The sequence below is a fragment of the Hyla sarda genome, chromosome 4, assembly GCF_029499605.1.
Source record: "Hyla sarda isolate aHylSar1 chromosome 4, aHylSar1.hap1, whole genome shotgun sequence".
NCBI lineage: Eukaryota > Metazoa > Chordata > Amphibia > Anura > Hylidae > Hyla > Hyla sarda.
The window spans coordinates 127,250,939-127,273,256 of NC_079192.1; the positions used below are offsets into that span (position 1 = coordinate 127,250,939).

Here is a 22,318-nt window from a genome sequence, read left to right on the forward strand (position 1 = left end):
CTTGAGAGGAAATACAAGAAATAGCCAAGCCCCCTGACACCAACTGCCACCTTGAGCCGCCATGGATTGTGAAATAGGCTTGAGACGAATGTCATCAAGACCTGAATGGAAACTCTAAACCTGGGGGGACCATATAAAGAGGAAAAAGTAGACAATCCACGGCAGAGCCGTATAGCAAGTAAATGTAAAACTAGCATAATTATTAATAATGGACAGGATAGTTAAAAGCTAGTTAAGCCCAGAATACCCTTTTAAGACCACCAGTCTCAGTACACTATGGGTGGAATTTGCTAAGATATAGTATAATGCATAGCAAACATCAGTTATGAAGGGTATCTTAAATTAAGGCACTGTAATTTCTGGTTAGATCCCAAATTTTATAAATGCCAAGTTGAAGGGGTAAACAATGACCCAACAAGAAGTGGGGAGCTTCTGGACCTTATACTTACCAATAGGCCAGACAAAGTATCTGAGGTAGAGTTAGGAGGTCATCTTGGTAATAGTGACCCACAACATAATATGTTTTCATTTATTCTATAAGAGGATGTATACAAGTTGGGCTACAAAAACATTAAACTACAGGAAGGCCAATTTTTGGCAACTAAGAGGGGACTTCAGTGACATAGATTGGGACCATGCCCTCAGTAGTAAAAGTACACAAGCTAAATGGGACACTTTTTTTTAAGAACATTCTAAATAAATATTGTGAATGACATATACCCTATGGAAATAAAAAGGCTAGAAATAGGAGAAAATTAATTTGACTAACCATAACAGTAAAGGAACTATAGACCTGTAAGTTTAACATCTGTTGTGGGTAAGATTTTTGAGGGTTTTCCGAGAGAGGCTATTCTGGAATCTCTTTATGAAAATAACCTTCTGACACAGCACCAACATGAGTTCATGCAGGATCGATCCTGTCAGACTAATCAGATCAGCTTCTATGAGGAGGTCAGTTATAGATTGGATCTGGGTGAAGCTCTGGATGTTATATATCTGGACTCTTTTAAGGCATTTGATACTGTGCCACACAAAAGGGTAGCACAAAAAATTGTGGATGCTGGGACTAGGGGAGAATATATGTAAATGGGTTAGCAACTGGCTCAGTGACAGGAAACAGAGGGTGAGTATCAATGGAACTTATTCTGGTTGGGTAATAGTTAGTAGTTGGGTACCACAGGGGTCAGTACTTGGTCCACTTCTTTTCAATATGTCTATTAATGACCTTCTAGAGGGATTGCAGAGTAGAATTTCCATATTTGTAGATGACACCAAACTGGGCAGGGTGATTACACCAGAGGATTATAACATAATATTACAGAGGGATCTGGGGAAGCTGGAGGCTGGGGCATAAACATGGCAAATTAAGTTTAATGTGGATAAAAGTAAGGTGATGCACTTGGACCGTTTAAACAACATGTACAATTATGTGCTTCTACCGAAAAAGACGAGGGGGTACAGGTGGACCGTAAACTCTACTTTAGGGATCAGTGCCAGGCAGCGGCTGCCAAGGCTAATGAAGTCATGGGATGTATCAAGAGAGGCATAGAGGCACACGACAAGGACATAGTTTTTCCTCTGTATAAATCATTAGTCAGACCACATATGGAGTATGGTGTCCAATTCTGGGCACCTGTATATAAAAAGGACATGGCTAAACTGGAGAGGGTGCAGAGGAGGGCGACAAGGATAATTGATTATATGGGAGGATTACAGGACCAAGACAGGTTATCAAGCTTGAGGTTAGAGAAAAGACTTCTTAGAGGCGATCTCAACACAGTGTACATGTATATAAATGGACAGTACATAGATCTTTCTAGTGATCTTTCTATACCTAGGCTGGTAACCATGACAAGGTGGCATCCTCTACATCTAGAGGAAAGAAGGCTTCACCATCATCACAGATAAAGATTCTTTACTCTAAGAGCAGTGAGACTACGGAGCTCTCTGCCACATGATGTTGTGATGTCTGACTCAATAAACAAGTTCATGTTTTTCTAGAGAGTAATAATATTATAGGTTATGGATACTAGCTTTATAGGGATAGAACATTGATCCAGGGATTTATTCTGATCGCCATATTGGGGTCAGGACGGAATTTTTCCTTTGTCATGGGGCAATTGGCATCAGCCTCATGGTTTTTTGTTTTTTTTTTGCCTTCTACTGGATCAACACAGTACGGTTTTAGGTTGAACTTGATGGACTTGTGGAGGTTTAAATGCTGCATCCCCACAACTTATAGAAGGTGTAGCAGCAAATTATGAAGTGCTGCTGCTCCTTAATATTCCTTTGTGCAATGGTATTTTGCCCAATATTTGGCATAACTACATTGCAAAACTGTGGTAAAAATATGTATGGTTTTGCTGCATAATTAGTGACTGTGGTACACTACCACCCCACAGAAACTGTGCCTTAGCTGTACAATAACACCCTGTATTCTGCCATTGCTTTATTTTGTGTTGGCTGAATGAAAGGGAAACTTCTAAAACAATGTTAAAACCAAAAACAGTAACGTTTTAATGGTTGTTGTCTTTTTTAAAATCTCTGTAGAGTAATAGATAATACATTTTACAATATTTATTTTGGTCACAGACATGCGGTTAAGCTTAGACAAATAGACTCAAGGAGACTTGTGTCACGTTAGGTCACATTTGTGTGGAAGGGAAGTGTGTGGGATGGAAACTATAGTAACTAGAATGATACCAACGTGGGTCAATGAAGTACACCCAGTCATGCTCAGCTGTATCCACCTACATACCTTTTGTGCTCCTTTGAAGTGGGCTTATTGGTACATACACAAAACATGAAAGATTATGCAAATGTGTTTTCAGGAGTCTCTTTATACCTACCTCTTTGATTGGTACACACTAACTACTTCTTCAAGCAAAACAACCAAATTAGACTGGGTACATAGTGTGTTCTTGGCTGCCAAATGTTCAGCCAAGAAAACTTTCATTCGACAGCTATTGAAGGTGTATGGACATCTTTAGGGTCTGTCCAGACTACAGATTTGGAACGGAATATCCGCTCGCAGAATTCCGCGAGCGGAAATTCCATCTGGCTGCCGCCGCCAAAATACTTCGGCTCTGCGCCGTCACCATTGAGGGCTATGCAGTGCTCGCAGACTTGACATTTTCTTTCTTTGCGCGGATCAATTTCAGCAGTGGAATTGTCTGCCACTGAAATTCTGCAGTGTAAACAGGTCCGCGGAAGTTCTATTCACATTAATGTTGAGAGTTCACACCACGGAATTCCGACGTGCAATTCAGTGTGCAGAATTTCGCGCTAAATACGTAGTGTGAACATACCCTTACTCTTTCAATTCTTTCCTACCCTTCCTTTGGACTCCCCCTTCTCAAACTGCAAAGCTGGACTGTTGTAGGGAAGACGTGAAGGGGCTGCAGTGACTCAAGGTTTTTCTTTGCTATACACTAAAGTAAATTGAGTGTGTTGCTTGCAAGTGAATGATGCTCCCTAAGAGTAAGTGCGTTCATGATTTTAATTGAAGATTTGACACTTGAATTGTAATTTGTATGTTATAGGATTTTAAATATATCACTGGGGATGCACTTTTTGCAAATTTCTTTAAAAAAGAATTAATTAAAAAAAGAAGGGCAATGAGGGATATTTATCAAAACCTGTGAAAGTAACAGTTGAGCAGTTGCCCATAGCAACCAGTCAGATTGCTTCTTTCATTTTTCAGAGACCTTTTTGAAAATGAATAAAGCGATCTGATTGGTTGCTATTGAGAACTGCACCCCTCTTCCTCTGTACAGGTTTTGATAAATCTCCCCCAATGTGTGTAAAAAATAGACAAATTTGATGAACACCTTCAACACGGTCTGACCCATTATTCCAATATACTTGCTTGTTGCAATGAATAATGGACAGTCAATCTACAGTAAGTGAAATTATGTAGAGCAATTGCAAAAACAATGGGGGAGATTTATCAAAACCTGTGCAGAGGCAAAGTTGCCCATAGCAACAGCTTGCTTCTTTCATTTTGCAGAGGCCTTGTTAAAAAAGTAAGAAGAAAGCTGATTGGTTGCTATGGGCAACTGGGCAACTTTGCCTCTGCACACGTGTCGATGAATCTCCCCCATTGTAACTGGTTTCCATTCTTGTAGAAATGAAAGACATGGATTGGATTACATACTGCAAGTTTGTTAACTTGGGTAACTCCCATACACGTTTTGAGCATTGATCTGAAACTTTAGGGTATGAGTGTAATGCTGAATTCAGCGTTTTAGCTTCACACGTTTTATGAAGTTCATTTTGTGCTTTATATTTGTCTTTTAATCCTAACTAACTTGTGTGTCAATAGCAATTGGTAGATTGTATCTCTGTATAATTATTTTAGATATTTTATTTAACGGGAATGTTTCATATATTTGAATTAAGTTTTATTAGGTTTAAAGTGTTACTGTCATTTAAATAAACTTTTGACATTTTGCCCAGATATGTTAAAAGTTTAGATAGGTCAGGGTCTTAGTGCTGAGACCCCCTCCAATTGTCAGATAGAGCCAGAAGAAACATGCGAAAGCGCACATCACTCCTTAGCATGGTGCTAAATGCAGGGGATGATAATAATCACTGATAGATTGCCGAAGGCAATCCAATAAAGGCCCTGAGGGTCCCAACCAAAAATTTACTATGTACAGGACTTTAATTTGCGGGTCCAAAATTATAATAGTGAAAAAAGAAGGAAAAAATCACACATTTAAAAACACTATGTGCTCCTAACTAATGGCTGAATTAAGGCTTATTGGGCTCGACTAGCTCCATCATTTTCTTTAATTCGTAGGAGATACATTGTATTTTTGTATCCCAGAACTACTGATTGTTAGGGTACATAGCAGATAAAACCATAACACTGCCCCCCTCAACGTTTCGCCACCAAGTGGCTTTGTCAAGAGGCAAATGGGCAATGGCAGGGGATGGGCACCATTATATGTCTGTGAAGCCAGTCTCCTGCAACGAGATGGAGTGAGAGCTGATCCAGGGAATGAAGCTACATCTAACGATCGGAAGGGGTCTCTGCACGAAGACCCAACTGATCTAAATTTTGACATATCCATGTAATGTGTCAAAAGTTTGTTCACATGACTGTGATGTTTTAAAGGGGTTCTCCAGTGGAAAACAAATGTTTTCAAATCAACTGGTTCCAGAAAGTTAAACAGATTTTAAAATTACTTCTATTTAAAATCGTAATCCTTCCGGTACTTATCAGCTGCTGTATGCTCCGGAGAAATTTTGTGAAGTTCTTTCCAGTCTGACCACAGTGCTCTCTGCTGACACCTCTGTCCCTTTCAGGAACTGTCCAGAGTAGGATAAGTTTGCTGTGGGGATTTGCTTCTACTTTGGACAGTTCCTGACATGGACATCAGTGTCAGCAGAGAGCACTGTGGTCAGACAGAAAATAACTATACAACTTCCTCTGTAGTATACAGCAGCTGATGGAAAGGATTTAGTTGTTTAAATAGAGGTAATTTACAAATCTGGTTAACTTTCCTGCACCAGTTAATTTGAAAAATTTGTTTTCCACCGCATTACCCCTTTAGGTCCAAGGAACGAAAATAACATGCTTGTTTTAAAATATAGTTTTTTATTTTGAAAAACTTTCCTGTGGTCTGTGCCATAGATTATAACCGTCTCCGGGGAGTGATGGATTCTCAAAACCAGAGAGTCACAAGGGAGATGCAAACAGAGCCTCTTCATTGTGCATATTTTGTAGTGCTGCTGTGTGACCTCATCTGGGGATCCAACAGTACAGTAGAGTTATCATTTAATCACCTGACCCCAATGATAATAATTTAGTGGTCAGATTTTAAGGTGGATATACAAGTTAGATGAAAGCCAATTAAATTAATTAACACTATCTGACTATGTATTATGATGTATAGTACCTTGGCTCTCCTTCTAAGGCAGAAGTTTAGGGAAAGAGGATCTGGCATGTTAGCACGTGTCCAATGCTTTCTTTCCTTCTCCTCATTGATAACTACCTACATGCATGAAATTACCAGAAAAAACTGCGGATCAAAATATATTTTATTTTCTTAGTGCAAAAAAGGCATAAAACTAGACAGCATGTTAAAATCAGAACAATAGTAAACAGAAATAATGTCTGCAGTGGACAAGAACTGCAAGCGGTGGCTCAAAAATCGCACAGTACAATGGTATATTTTATATATATAGGAAGTCATGTTATGATCCCCACACAGGTCATATATCAAGACCAAAATGTAAATACAAGTGCTTTAACAAAATTACTCGTAAAAAAAGTACGAAAAATTCCACCATAAATATGCAGGAATATATTCCCAGTGGGAAGGTAACATACCTAGCCACTCGCTTAACCCGACGTTTCGCTCACTGCTTCATCCGGGGCGTGCATGCCCCAGATGAAGCAGTGAGCAAAACTTTGGGTTCAGCGTGTGGCTACGTATGTTACTCTCCCACTGGGGATATGTTCCTGCATATTTATGGTAGAATTTTTCGTACTTTTTTTCTAGTAAGTTTTTTTCAAGCACTTGTATTTACATTTTGGTCTTGATATATGACCTATGTGGGGATCATAGCGTGACTTCCTATATATATAATATACCATTGTACTATGCGATTTTTGAGCCACCGCTTGTAGTTCTTGTCCACTGCAGACATTATCTGTTTACTATTGTTCTGATTTTAACATGCTGTCTATTTTTCATGCTTTTTTTGCATCAATAAAATTACCGTAATTTTCGATCCGCTAACGTGTTTTTTCTGGAAATTTGATTAATTTTGCTGATGGATCGTTTACCACATTGGGGATTCTTTATCTGTATATACCTGCATGCATGTCCAAACTAGTCGTGCATGTATTTAAATATGTTTGGATAAATCTAAAGTGTATAACCACCATTATTCAACAAAGCTGATGAGAACGCTAATGGTTACTGGTCCAGTGAAGTGGGATCATATATTCCTTCAAAGTAGTTTATAGGTTATTGCAAATGGTTGCCTCTGATGTGAAGTATGTGGTACACATTTTACTGGCGACCTTACATTTTAAACAGGACCAGATTTAGAATAGATATGAATTTTTTTTTACTTGAGTCTTACAGTAATAAACATGGCCTGCACAGTTAGCACTGCTTTTAGAGCTGACTTGAGATTTGTAAATATTTGTGAAGTATATTACAGTATCACACTTTACCAGGGAAGGAGCACTCTGTATTTTTTGGAAATAGCTGACACCTTTGTATGTCTTTGCCCATGAACCCAAGGTCCTGTATCTATACTGGCTCAGAGAAAAATAGTTTCATACCATTCTGTTTTGAGACAGTTTTGAAACCTAAGGTACACTCATGGCCATAAATGTTGGCACCCCTGAAGTTTTTCAAGAAAATTTAGTATTTCTCACAGAAAAGGATTGCAGTAACACATGTTTTGCTATACACATAATTATTCCCTTTGTGTGTATTGGAACTAAATCAAAAAAGGAGGAAAAAAAGCAAATTAGACATAATGTCACACCAAACTCCAAAAAGGGGCTGCACAAAATGATTGGCACCCTTTCAAAATTGTGGAAAAATAAGATTGTTTCAAGCATGTGATGATCCTTTAAACTCACCTGGGGCAAGTAAGAGGTTTGGCAATATAAAAATCACACCTGAAAGCAGATTAAAATGGGAGAAGTTCACTTAGTATTTGCACTGTGTGTCTGTGTGTGCCACACTAAGCATGGACAACAGAAAGAGAAGAGAACTGTCTGAGGACTTGTAACCTTGAGATTGTTGATATTTTTCCACAATTTTGGTTCTCAATTCCATCTCCAGAGATCTAGATGTGTCTTTGTCCACAGTGCGCAACATTATCAAGAAGTTTGCAACCCATGGCACTGTAGCTACAGTGACATAAAAAAGCAAGACTACATTTCGCCAAAATGAAAAAGCCAAAATCCTTATGCTAAAACGTCTTGTGGACAGATGAGACCAAGATAGAGCTTTTTGGTAAAGCACATCATTCTACTGTTTACCGAAAACGGAATAAAGCCTGCAAAGAAAAGAACACAGTACCTAAAGTGAAATAAGGTGGGGTTCAATTATGTTTTGGGGTTGTTTAGCTGACTCTGGCACTTGTTGCCTTGAATGTGTGCAAGGCATCATGAAATCTGAGGATTACCAATGGATTTCGGGTCGCACTGTACAGCCTAGTGTCAGAAAGCTGGGTTTGCGTCCGAGATCTTGGGTCTTCCAGCAGGACAATGACCCCAAACATACGTCAAAAAGCACACAGAAATGGATGGCAACAAAGCGCCGGAGAGTTCTGAAGTGGCCAGCAATGAGTCCAGACCTAAATCCCATTGAACACCTGTGGAGAGATCTTCAACAGTTGGGAAAAGGCACCCTTCCAATAAGAGACCTGGAGCAGATTGCAAAGGAGGAGTGGTCCAACATTCCGTCTGAGAGGTGTAAGAAGCTTATTGATGGTTATACAAAGCGACTGATTTCAGTAATTTTTTCCAAAGGGTGTGCAACCAAATATTAAGTTAAGGGTGCCAATAATTATGTCCAGACCATTTTTGGAGTTTGGTGTGACATTATGTCCAATTTGCTTTTTTTCCTCCCTTTTTTTGTTTAGTTCCAGTTCCCACAAAGGAAATAAACATATGTATAGCAAAACATGTGTTACTGCAATCCTTTTCTGTAAAAAAAATACTTCATTTTTGGAAAAATTTCAGGGGTGCCAACATTTATGGCCATGACTGTATATAAAATATTGCTGTGCTTCACAGCAAACTCACACACCCATGTACTGCACAGTTAGGGTAGGTTGGCACATAGCGTATGAGCTGCTGAATTTATGTTGTGTGTGTTCAAATATATTAGAAAAAAAATCTGTCTAAACAAATAATTAAAATCCGCAGCATAGAATCCGTCATTTGAGTTAATTATTGTATATATGCAAACCAAAGCTAATGGAGCATGGCTTGCATTTTTTTAGGGAATTAATTTAAAGAGTTACTCTAGCATTGCTTTCCCATCCATTCTGCAAAGTTTAACATGAGGAGACCCTGCACATGTGGGTGGGCATGTTGCTGAGGAAGCCATGCAAATCCAAGGGCATTCCGTTTAGGAGCCCCTTTTTAAATAATAGGGCTCAGGAACTCACTGCATTAGACAGTAGCCTCAGCAACCCGAACATCCAGCATGTGCAGTGAGTGTCTCTCCATGTGAACTTTGCAGAACAAGGGGGAAAGCAGCGCTGGAGTTATTTTTTATGGCATAGGACTTTTATCCAGCCATACTTTTTATTTATTTATTTATTTTTTTGACACCCATGAGCCAAATACCACAGTTTAGGTTCTGTTCATATGAAGTTGTAACTGAATATTTAACACACACATTGAAAGAATTCCACTGATCATATGCTTCAGACGTAAAACTTTCTGCCTATACAGTTGTATGTGTCTGCCATTGACTACAGATATGTAGTTACGAACTGCTTCACTTAATTGCAAACCACAGAATACCTTATCCATACAATTATTGTAGCTTCTTAACTTCATGTTAATAAAATAAGTGTTTGTGGTTATATACGGTAACACTTTGTGATCTTGAGTTAAATAAACCTTGAAAGCATTTTTTTATGTTTCTTTTGAAGTATGAATGAAGCTATATTAAAAGAAACAAAACAAAATGTAGTCATATTTTTTCTGTTACATTTACATAGAAAATGAGTACAGGCAAATTTGCTTCTATAGATTGTTGTGTACATTATTTGGATCACATCTCTGCCTATAGGTATAGTTAACTAATGAGAAGCTACTACTTAATAGTTACATAATGATTTACTGCTATGAATGTAATAGATTTGCTTTACAGCTTTTGCTTTCCTACTATATAATATGCATGACACACAATATCTAGAAAAGGCCAGTTAAATGTAGGTCTCTCAATAAGTGGCATTAGTTATGAATATTTTTTTTTTTTGTTAGCATGGAATGCAAGAATCCTCCATCTAAAGGTTTTACTCATTTCCAGAAACCTCGTCATGTGTTTTATTTTGCTTTTCTTTTTTACCCTTCTTTCCATCTTGCCATCCTCACGCTTCTCTTTTTCCTTGTCGCTTGTTGTGGGCCACTTTCCTCTAGAATGCCTGGAAGACCACGAGGTCGCCCAGCTGCTGCGTCGCTTTTCCTCTGACTACCCTCAGTCTCGGAACATCTGTCTGGATGGGGCCATGGCCCACCACCTGCACCAATGCTACTACCATCTTCGTCTCTTCAAGAACTGGCTGATATCGGGCCAGGACGATTTGGAGTGCCTCTACGGTACTGCACGCTTTCTGCTGTGCTTTCAGCTATGGGGGCAGAGACAGTTCCTCTGCCTGCTTTATGGAATGCAAAGTGTGCTGAGAAATATTGAGATGCCCCTACCACAAAGCAACCATATAAATGTCTGTCTGGTCATTAACTTGCCTTTATCACCCCAGTGTTCTCTTTCAGTGGTTTGCTTATTGTGCATTTTTGTGTTGCATTGAGTCAAATTTATACTTCTCAAGTTCCAAGTATGGACTTGAAAGTTTTGCTTGGTTGGTGTGTTTTTAATAAGATATTGAGACTAGCATATCTTTTACATTTAACAACATAAATGTGAAATACAAGTGTAAACTAAAATACAGTGAGCCCCCAATAGAGTCAACCAGTTGTCCAAGTGCGACCAATCAAGAAGTAAATCATCAGATTATTTGTTGTACTGGTCAACTGCAACTATATTGGCCACTATCATTGGATGTCACGTAAACTAAGCTTATAGTAGTGATTTCACACATGTACACAGCTACAAATGCAAACCAAAAATAACTCTAAATGAAGTACTAGTGGAATCTGATCATTCTTTCATATTTTTTACTGTCAGTATTCAAATTATTATAAGTCACGAAAGAGAAGGTGTCCATCACTGACTCTTGGATAAAACTTCAGCTTTATTGTAAACCAACTGACATGATAGGGAGCACAGGGATGTCCGTTGCACAGGTATATCCTATCATGCCCAATGGTTTACAATAAAGCTGAAGTTTTATCCAAGAATCCGCACTGGACACCTTCTCCTTCTTGATATTGCTCATGGGATTGAGGTCAGTCCCAGTCTATGCTGCAGCAGGGCGTAGCACAAACTTTTGGTGTAATATAAGTCACACATGACAAATTTGAAACAGACATTTCTGTAACTTTTTATATTCTTGCAACTCTATTCATATGCATGGAACTGATTTTCAGTCAAATAGTTTTCTGCATCAAATCTGTTGTGTATGAACATACCTTAATTTCCTCGATAGTTTTGCATAATATATGATATTTTCTTAACCTGTATATATATAAAAAAAAAGTAATCACTGTTCTGTCGTGCTTTGTTGGTTATAGAGCTTGCAGTTTATTGTAGAAAGTAAGTTGTGTCCAGTTGGATAATCAGGTGTGAAATTTAAGAGTAAATCAGTTCGGTAGTTTACAAATGGGTTGTTATTAATAATGGGAGGTTTATAGAATAAAAACTTAAAGGGGTATTCCAGGATTTTTTTTTTATTTGACTATGCTACAGCGGCTGTAAAATTAGTGTAGTTCATAATATAGTGTCTGTACCTGTGTGTGACGGTTTTCTCACAATTCTTCAGTGATTTTAACCCAAATATTTATTTTTACCAGCATACAAAATGACTGTTGTCTCAGATTTTTCCCAGGTTGCAATGCGGCCGAGACCTGACTCACTAGTCAGCTGATGACAGGGAGCCTGTCTGCTTCAATGGGTGGAGGTATCTCTTGGTGGGAGAGAGATCAATCTGCAACTAATGCAACAGCTGTAGGCACCCTGATTGAAAACCACAGGTCTTTGAATGGATGCGGCTCATTTATGTTTCAATGGGTGGGGTGGCTGATGTGTGGGAGGGAGGAAAATGGAATTATGGGATTTGTAGTCAGAAAATGAAAAGTCAAACAGGAAATACAAGTTCACAAAAAGCTAGCCAGCTAGCCACAGTGTTATGGTAATCTCATGACTCATGCCCCAAGACAAGCACAGATCCTTCCTAAGCATGTCTATTACTGTCTGCCAGGTACATACTAAAATCACCTTATGGTGGATAACCCCTTTAAAATAGCTTTTCCTCACAAAAGTGGTTTGGGGAGTCCAACTGATAGAGAACAATGTGCCAGTTTTAGGCTGGGTTCACACTACGATTTGACCATATGGTCACCGGTGACCGTATGGTCAAATCGTGGTGAATCATAGGACCCGGCCCGATATCATTTATTTATCATACTGCTGTCGGCTCATTTTTTGCCCCGTATCCGTTTTGCAACCAGACCTAAATTCATGGTATGCCGGTGACCGTGTGGTCAAATCGTAGTGTGAACCCAGCCTTAGGCTGGGTCCACACTACGTTTTGTCCCATACGGGAGCGCATACGGCAGGGGGGAGCTAAAAGCTCGCGCTCCCGTATGTTACCGTATGCGCTCCCGTATGTCATTCATTTCAATGAGCCGACCGGAGTGAAACGTTCGGTCCGGTCGGCTCATTTTTGCGCCGTATGCGCTTTTACAACCGGACCTAAAACCGTGGTTGACCACAGTTTTAGGTCCGGTTGTAAAAGCGCATACGGCGCAAAAATGAGCCGACCGGACCGAACGTTTCACTCCGGTCGGCTCATTGAAATGAATGACATACGGGAGCGCATACAGTCACATACGGGAGCGCGAGCTTTTAGCTCCCCCCTGCCGTATGCGCTCCCGTATGGGACAAAACGTAGTGTGAACCCAGCCTTAGTCAGTTTTTGCCAATGAAAGAGCAGGTTGCACTTTTGAGTTCCCAAAAGTGCAGTTAAAATTGAAGATTTTCCTATCCTTGGTGATGGAAAATATAGATTTTATGATAGACAGGAGGCAAGCATCATATTGAATTTCCTTCTTTACTGCACATGCTTAGCAGCAAAAATAATAAAAATAAAAAAAATCATACATTGAAAGAAAAACTTTTAGATACATAGTTATACAGGTATAGTGACAACCAAACATGCTGTGTATAACAATAGCCAATGAGAGAGAAGCCCAGGTGGTAATAGGTCCTGAATAACTGTTATAATCTTCTTTCTTTGTGTAGTATAACAAGATGACAATATATCATAATAACAATAACAAGAATAAAAGTATCGACATAAACTGACAAGCTGGTGTTTTGTGGAAACCATCTTAAATAGATATTAAACTGGAAAAACTGGTAGCAACGATGAGGAGAATTTCCATCAAACTGAAGGTGAATGAAGAGAAGAACAGGTCACCGAAGAATAGGAAACCTTCTGATCCTGATGAAACTGACGAAGATGAATAACATCCCAAAATAATTAGTATGCTGAAAAAGAAAAATAAGATTGGATGGATTGGATGGATAAGGGATGGGCTCGCCTCCTGTCTTTCATAAAACCTATATTTTCTGTCACCAAGGACAGGAAAATCTCCAATTTTATATCAGACAGGAGACCTTGCATTATATTGCAAGTTTAAAGTTAATAATACCATAAAAACAAGTTAATATTAAATATATACAGTCATGGCGTGAATGTTGGCACCCCTGAAATTTTTCTAGAAAATGGAAGTATTTCTCACAGAAAAGGATTGCAGTAACACGTTTTGCTATACACGTTTATTCCCTTTGTGTGTATTGAAACTAAACCAAAAAAGGAAGGAAAAAAAAGCAAATTGGACATAATGGCCACTTCAGAACTCTCCGGAACTTTGTTGTCATCCATTTCTGGGTGCTTTTTGAAGTATGTTTGGGGTCATTGTCCTGCTGCAAACCCAGCTTTCAGACACTGGGCTGTATGGTGCGACCCAAAATCCATTGGTAATCCTCAGATTTCATGATGCCTTGCACACATTTAAGGCACCCAGAGGCAGAAAAACAACCCCAAAACATCATTGAACCTCCACCATATTTCACTGTAGGTACTGTGTTCTTTTCTTTCTAGGTCTCATTCCATTTTCAGTAAACAGTAGAATGATGTGCTTTACTAAAAAGCTCTTTTGGTCTCCTCTGTCCACAAGACGTTTTCCCAGAAGGATTTTGGCTTACTCAAGTTCATTTTGGCAAATTTATTTTTTCTTTCTCTGTGTCAGCAGCGGGGTTCTCCTGGGTCTCATGCAATAGCTTTTCATTTCATTTAAATGTTGACGGACAGTTCGCGCTGACACTGATGCTCCCTGAGCCTGCAGGACAGCTTGAATTTCTTTGGAACTTGTTTGGGGCTGCTTATCCACCCATCCAAGCTATCCTGCATTGACACCTTTCATCAAATTTTCTCTTCCGTCCACGCCCAGGGAGATTACCTACAGTGCCATGGGTTGCAAACTTCTTGATAATGTTGCGCACTGTGGACAAAGGCAAATCTAGATCTCTGGAGATGGACTTGTAACCTTGAGATTGTTGATATTTTTCCACAATTTTGGTTCTCAAGTCCTCAGACAGTTCTCTTCTCCTCTCTCTGCTGTCCATTCGTAGTGTGCTACACACAGACACACAATGCAAAGACTGAGTGAACTTCCCTCCTTTTTATCTGCTTTCAAGTGTGATTTAAATATTGCCCCAGGTGAGTTTAAAGGGGTACTCCTATGGAAAACTTTTTTTTTTTTTTTAATCAACTGGTGCCAGAAAGTTAAACAGATTTGTAAATGACTTCTATTAAAAAATAGAAGATATTATTTCCCAATTCAGTGGAAAATGAAGGAGTCTTCCTCCCACTGAAAGGTGTAAAAAAATGAGTTGACTTACCTGGTGGTCTGGATCTTGGTGTGCCTCTCTGACCTCTTGCCCTCCAAGGGCATCCTGTCCTGTTGTTGTTGGGGGCCTCTATATTGGTTTCTTTATTGTGGGGCCCGGCTGGGAAAACAACCCTGGCTTTTCCCAGCCCGTCCAAAAATCTTATTAGAAAAGACCTTTTTTAAAGATGTTTGAACCTTATCTAATAAGCCAACATACTTAGAGATTTCCTTTATGAAACTCTCTCCAAACAAAAACCCTTCATTTGGGGTTGATGGTTCAGAAGTTGCCAAATGGGTCAGCTGAGGGTCAGGCTTCATGAGTATGGAGCAACGTCTTTCTGTACAAAAAGCTTGGTTAACATTGCCGAATAGGCACATGGCTCTGTGTGCCCACCCTTTAGACAGTGGACCTAAAAGGTCTAAACATTTGTCTTGGCAGGCTTTGAAGCTGTGGTCAGTACCCTTTTTGGGGTTTTTGCCAGGCTTTTGTATGTATTTCAACAAAACAGGGTCCACTTCTGGTGTCTGAGCGGCATTGAGGGAGAGCGTAGGCCATGGGCATTCTGCCCTTATCTTATTTCTAGCCTTTCTATCAAGGCCTTTTTTTAATCTCTCAACCTCAGGGTTTGGGGCCCATTCACCCGACCTGGGGTGTTTGTATATGGGATGGGTCAAAGAAGCACATCCCTAGGCTGTCAAGGACAGCCGAGTCAGAAACATTGGTTTCTTCAAAATTGGTATCACTTCCTTTCGATTCCATTGGATTATAGGAAGGGTCATCTACTTCTGAGAAATCAGAGTATTCATCAGAGTCATCTGCAGAAAATTCATCAAGAGTTAGGCTTAGAAAGTTTTGAGGCTTTTTCACCCCGTATATCTATTTCCTCCTCATGGGTAGAAGGTCGGAGATGCAATATATGGGCATCTGAATGGTGACTGCATGATGGAGGCACGTTTTCAAATTGTCTTGACCCAAAACATTATGTTTAGAAATAGGGTTGTCTCTATTATATGGCCTCTTTTTGGAGTGACTCTGAGATTTATGCGCCTGTTGGGAAGAAAATTGCGTAATAGTCTGGGCAACCGACTTGGCAATTATCTCCTGCATGGAGACCATAGCTGATGATGCTGCCGACTTGACCAATCTGGCCACTGATTGATCAACCAGGTCTTGGATTTGATCACCAGTAATAAAATTAGCATCTGAAGACCTAGTTTGTTCACTGAACATTTTGTATGTAACAGATATTGTAAATATGTATATAATATAATTTATATAGAATGTTTAAGTATATTAATAAAAATTAATGTATAGATTTAAATATGTAAATAGTATTAGAATAAATTAAGTCAATATATGGAATAAATTCATATAAATTATAACTAAGTAAAATATATCAATACATGAAGTGTATATATATATATATATATATATATATATATATATATATATATATATATATATATATATAGGGTAAGGACTTCCCTTCCATTATGTGAGGGAGTTATGAGGAAAAAAATATTCCACTGAAGGCTAAAACACAGAAATATATTCTAGTATATACTGCTGTGTCCTTAAAAGGACACTAGGGGGCAGTAGAAAACCATGTAATAGAGTTTTTTAGTCAGAATACAGAGGACCAATAGTTAGAGGTAGCGCTGACTGACGGAGCAAGTGAGAGAAGGGTGGGGACCAACTAAGTCACGTGACACACGAAAGGAAGGGGAAAAGATTGCTGCATCACAGCAATAGCGGTGCTAGCGGTGTGAGACGGAGCACAGAAGAGGAGGAAATATCGGTGGTAACAGGGATAAGAGGAGAAAGAACGGGTATATATATATATATATATATATATATATATATAATTGAAAATGTATGTGTGTGATGTTATATATATATATATATAATGGAAAACCTTGTGAAAGGGGGAAAAGATGAGTGTGAAAAAGAATTGTATGGAGTATAAAACAGTAAAAACATAAGACAAACTATATAAGAGGAGAATATATGTGTATAAATAAGATTAAAGGGGTATTCCAGGCAAAAACTTTTTTTTTTATATATATATATCAACTGGCTCTGGAAAGTTAAACAGATATGTAAATTACTTCTATTAAAAAATATTAATCCTTCCAATAGTTATTAGCTTCTGAAGTTTTCTGTCTAACTGCTCAATGATGATGTCACGTCCCGGGAGCTGTGCATGATGGGAAAATATCCCCAAAGGAACTGCACAGCTCCTGGGACGTGAGTCATCAGAAAGCAGTTAGACAGAAAACAGCAACTCAACTTCAGAAGCTAATAACTATTGGAAGGATTAAGATTTTTTAATAGAAGTAATTTACAAATCTGTTTAACATTCCGCAGCCAGTTGATATATAAAAAAAAGTTTTGGCCTGGAATACCCCTTTAAGAATATATATGAGATCTATATTTCACATACCTGTGTATCTAAAAGTTTTTCTTTAAATGTATGAAAAAACATTTTACTCTTTTTGCTGCAAAGCATATGCAGTAAAGAAGGAAATGCAATATAATGCGAGGCCTCCTGTCTGATATAAAATCATAGCTTCTGTAGCTCCCATTCATTTCATTAGAGATCAATTGTACATGAATAGCCTCTTCTTTACTGGCCTAGACCCAAACAGTTCTTTTTTTCTGAATAGATGAGGCAAACTATATGACAGGCCCTTTTAAGAAGCTATAGCTTTTTATTACTATCTGTAGCTTCCATTCTGCCTCAGATGACAGAATGGCACTGTGTCAACTGCATTCACATCATGCCATTGCCCAACTCCATTTGTATCCATTAAATTCATACGTACCAGTAGTGGTTACTAGGTATTAGGTATATAGCTGCGTACCACTACCTCTGGAAAAAAGAGTGCAACGAAACTCAAGGTTTTTTTTTTCCCGCGGTTGTAGGAAATGCTCCTTAGTATCACAGTAAGCCGTTTATTTGCTTTATTCTTTAGCGAAGACTGAGGCAGACTTATTTCTCCTTTTTTTGGATCGACTTTTAGCTAAAGAAAATACATTCAAAACTGCTCCTAAACTAATTGCGTAAAAGAGAATTGTGTAAAAGGTGATTTCCAAGATTAGAATTGGTAAAGTGTATGGTATCCAGAAGTATTGACAAAGAAAAAGCAGCTGAACTATCCCAAGCGAGCCTAGCCCCTTCTTGCAGACGATTTATTCTGATATTCATGGACTATCCTAAACATTAGCCACCAGTTTTGTTTTCTTAGAAAAACCCTTTAAGCATATTTTTAGGAACTACTTTTAGACAAACTGGTAGCAAGTTACATATAAACAACATTGGTCAATTTGTGTTGCTCATTTCCACTCCAACCATTGACCAATCTTGTTGAAATGCTTAAAGGGGTACTCCGGTGGAAAATATTTTATATAATTATTATTATTATTTTTTTTTATTATTATTATTATTATTATTATATTTTTGCCAGAAAGTTAAACAGATTTGAAAATTACTTCTGTTTAAAAAAAATATTAACCTTTCCAGTACTTATCAGCTGCTGTATACTCCAGAGGAAGTTGAGTTGTTAATTTCTGTCTGACTACAGTGCTCTCTGCCGACACCTCTGTCCGTGTCAGGAACTCTCCAGAGCAGGAGCAAATCCCCATAGCAAACCTATCCTGCTCTAGACAGTTCCTGACATGGACAGAGGTGTCAGCAGAGAGCACAGCTCAGACTGAAAAGAAATTCAAAAACAAATGAACTTCCTATGGAGCATAAAGCAGTTCATAAGTACAGAAAGGATTAAGATTTTTTTAATAGAAGTAATTTACAAATCTGTTTAACTTTCTGGCACCAGTTAATTGTAAAAAAAAAAATTCCACCAGTGTACCCCTTTAATATGGAAACTACACCTTGGTGCATTTTACAGCTTTTACATTCTTTTAATCCTTTTAATATTTTTTTTTGTATGGATGCCCTCTGCAGTTCGTAAGAACACCTACTACAGACACACTTTATGCTTATGGGCCAACATTTATCATTGTCTTTAGACTGGTTTTTGTGTCTAGAAATGGCGCAAAAAAAAGGCGCTAGCAGGGTTTATTTGCGCTTTTTTGCCCCTGTTGGTTTACTCATTTCTGCTGATTTTGCATTGCAATCCACTGATTTTGGCAATACACATGATATGGAAGGGTTTTATGAAATGCGCCTTTTTGTGAAAAGGTGCAAAAAAGGCACAAAGCCACTGAAAAGTCTCTAAAACGACACCAGCCCAGACTTAGCTTAGCTTTTTGGTGTATGTGAAGAGTAAAATTTCTGAAAATGTGGCCTACACAAAATTTATCAAATGCTCTGCGACCATTTAATAAATTTGGTGCTCCTACACATTACCAGCACACAAAAAATGGTGTAGAAAAATAGTTCACTTACACCTACAATGATAAATGTCCCCCATGGTGTCCAAAGGCCTGTTCAATACATAATATATAACTGTTTTACACCCTGCTAAAGTAAAAATAATTCAAGCAAATCCAGCCTGGGTTTATTTTATTAATAATTTATCAGCTTTTAGTGTTATTGTAAACTAAACTATCAGCAAAGATTAAAAGAGTATCTAACAACTCTCTTTTCTGAGAAATATTGTCACTAACCATTGGCTTTTGATTGGGACTTTACACAATTCAAATACTTATTGCTCCGGTGGAAAAAAAATTTTTTTATAAATCAACCGAGAAAGTTAAAAAGATTTGTAAATGACTTCTATTTAAAAATCGTAATCCATCTAGTACTTATCAGCTGCTGTAGGCTCCAGAGGAATTTATTTTTTGTCTGACCACAGTGCTCTCTGCTGACACCTCTGTCCATGTCAGGAACTGTCCACAGTAGGAGCAAATCCCCATAGCAAACCTCTCCTGCTTTGGACAGTTCCTGACAGTTCTCCTGCTCTGGGCAGTTCCTCAGCAGAGAACACTGTTTTCAGACTCAAAAAAGAAAATAACTTCCTGTATAGCATACAGCAGCTGATAAGTACTGAAAGGAAGTACTAAAATAGAAGTAATTTACAAATCTGTTTAACTTTCTGGCACCAGTTGATTTAAAAAAAAAAAAATTCCACCGTCGTAACCCTCTAAATTATTATTAATGAAAGTGGTTATCAAGGTGTACTCTCCTGCCCAATCTGAAACTGGGAATAGAGAGGCTGCATGCTGGATAGGACAGTTGCTGAAGCAATTGTCTGATGCCCAGTGAGTACTGTGCAAGAGTCCAAATAAGTAGAATAGGATGATGGTGTGCATTGGTTGCCTGAGCAATTTTCCTGCCCAGCATGTAGTGCACCTCTCCACCTCAGAAATCCTTCATGTTTTTTTCCAAGGGATTTTACCTTATAATACTGTATGCTGTGCAGAGTGTTTTACAGGCATACAGTAGAGTATGTAACCCAAAAGGTCTTTATTGGGAAAAAAAATTGTATATCACACAGTATACATTTATTTTTATTGTATACTTTTCTCTGAAGTAGTCGATTTTAGTATGTTATCCCATTGTAAACTTTTTGCACTTTATAGATTTCGGCCTCTGTTGACCTACTGGAATTTCTGTTGATATGTAGGAGTATGCATTTTCCTGGTGTACATGTTAATCCTAAATCACTAACATGGCTAGAGGTTTGAAAGTGGCTATTACTAAAAGAGGTTATTCCACAATCAATCCATAGGATAGGAAATAACTAGTAGATCTGTGGTCTAACAGCTGGGACTCTCACCGATCACAAGAACTTAGGTGACATGTGCCCCAGCATAAACAGAGTGCACCATGCTCCATTTATTCACTATGGGGCTTTCAAACCTTACTAAGCAGTAAACCTCTCTTAATGTGGACATTTATTTTACTGATCTTAAATGATCATACATCTTTACAGGGGCCAAAAGGTATCCCTAAGTACTTAACTGTCTGATGTTTTGCCATGATAAAGATGGCCCCATCCCTTCACAGTGCTCCTCAACTGATGGTAGAACTTAAAGGAGTACTGTGGTTTAGGACAATTTATCCCCTATCCAAAGGATAGGAGACAAGGATCTGATTGTGGGAGATCCGACCGCTGAGAGCCCCTGTTACTTCCTGCCCGGCTCCCAGTTCGCCATGTGCCATGCATGGAGCGATCTCAGCTCCGTTAAAGGAGACTGTCGACCCCCGCACAAATTTGTGGTCAACATGCCCCTTCATATATCTCTATGGAAGAGTTGGAGCTGTATTTCCGGCTGCCCTATAGAAATGAATGGAAAGGCATGTAGACCTATGCTTCGTACTGCATTCAACACAGCTTTGTTTATGGGGAGAGCCGGGCGCCAGGCTGGAGACTCCGGGGGTTGCCAGTGGTCCAACTCTCCGGCCCCAACCCCCTTGTTCAGGCACTTATCCCCTATCCTACGCATAGGGAATAAATAGTTCTACACTACAGTGCCTCTTCAAGAGTCAAAAAGTTAATTCTTGTAAAATGTGGGATATTGAATATACAGCAAGTTAAAGATCAATGTGCTGTGTATAAGGCAGTGGTCTGCATGACAGCCTGAGCAGATGTACCGGAGTTACCTCCTCAACTCCTGCATGTTATCCTGCTCACAGCTCTGCCATCCTGCCTGCTTCTAGCTACTCAGTGGGCTTTTTTGACTCCCTGCCTACTCAGAATAATTTTGGGACTGATATTGATCGGATTTACCTGGGGAATCGCCCTCTCTGCCTAGCAGCTACCTGTGCCAGAGGAAAGGAGCACTGCCATCTTTCCCATCATCCTGCCTGTCCTGGAGCCATGTAGAGCAGCTCTCTGTGAGATCTGACCTTCTCTCGGGATGCTGTTCTCCAGTCCTCAACCACTCCTCCGGTCCTTGGCTGTGTCCCCAGTACTGAGCATTCTCTAGACTCTCCTCTCCCCGGCTTCCTCCTGCTCTCTGCTATAACACACGGGGCATGCCACGTGAGTCAGCCTCTATGCTCTCCTTTTCCTGCATGCTGGTATATCAGAGGCTGTCAGGCTGGGGCTCTGAGTTGTCATACTGCTTTAGCTTTCTCTCTGCCGATACAGCTGATACATGGACCTGTGTGCTTGGCTCTCCTCTCTCTTCCCAAGGCTCCTATCTGCTGGACTGCTGCATCTTCCTGGGGATGAGTGTGCTGCTCCTCCTTGGGGGGCTGGCTGGGAGTTGTGGTGCACATTACATTTAGGCACCCATATACAGTGCACATATCTCTTGAGTACCCCTGCTGCAGAGTACACCTGCTAGTGCCCATTGCTCTGCTTGCTACTTCTACCATATGATTCTATAAGTCACCATTGTTCTGTATACTCCTCCTGCAGCGTGCTTTTTAAAGTGAATGTTGTTCCATATACTCCTCTTGCAGTGTGCATTTGCAGATCTCTCTGTTCCTTATCATGGGTGGCAGAGGTACCCAGACCAACAAGTGCGGGGAAAGGGACTAATGGGGCTGGATAAGAAGAGCGATGAGGATTCCCAGCCAATGGATCGGGCATAGTCACAGCCGGTGATTTGTT

The 22,318-nt window shown here is 39.3% G+C and overlaps 1 protein-coding gene and 1 long non-coding RNA gene across 10 annotated transcripts in view; one reads left to right on the plus strand and one right to left on the minus strand.

The window, feature by feature from the left end:
* Nucleotides 1–22,318, plus strand: part of PPIP5K1 (diphosphoinositol pentakisphosphate kinase 1) — a 206,128-nt gene that overhangs the window by 159,698 nt on the left and 24,112 nt on the right. For 3 of the 9 annotated variants that reach the window (XM_056572092.1, XM_056572093.1, XM_056572094.1), the window contains one exon: nucleotides 10,136–10,315. The exons of the other annotated variants lie outside the window; for them this stretch is intronic. In XM_056572092.1, coding sequence (XP_056428067.1) covers nucleotides 10,136–10,315 — 180 coding nt within the window. The remainder of the gene's footprint in view (nucleotides 1–10,135; nucleotides 10,316–22,318) is intronic. 9 annotated transcript variants of the gene reach the window in all.
* Nucleotides 1–22,318, minus strand: part of LOC130368443 (uncharacterized) — a 35,386-nt gene that overhangs the window by 6,176 nt on the left and 6,892 nt on the right. Inside the window, exon 3 of the long non-coding RNA XR_008892469.1 lies at nucleotides 11,306–11,351. This is a non-coding gene — a long non-coding RNA (uncharacterized LOC130368443). The remainder of the gene's footprint in view (nucleotides 1–11,305; nucleotides 11,352–22,318) is intronic.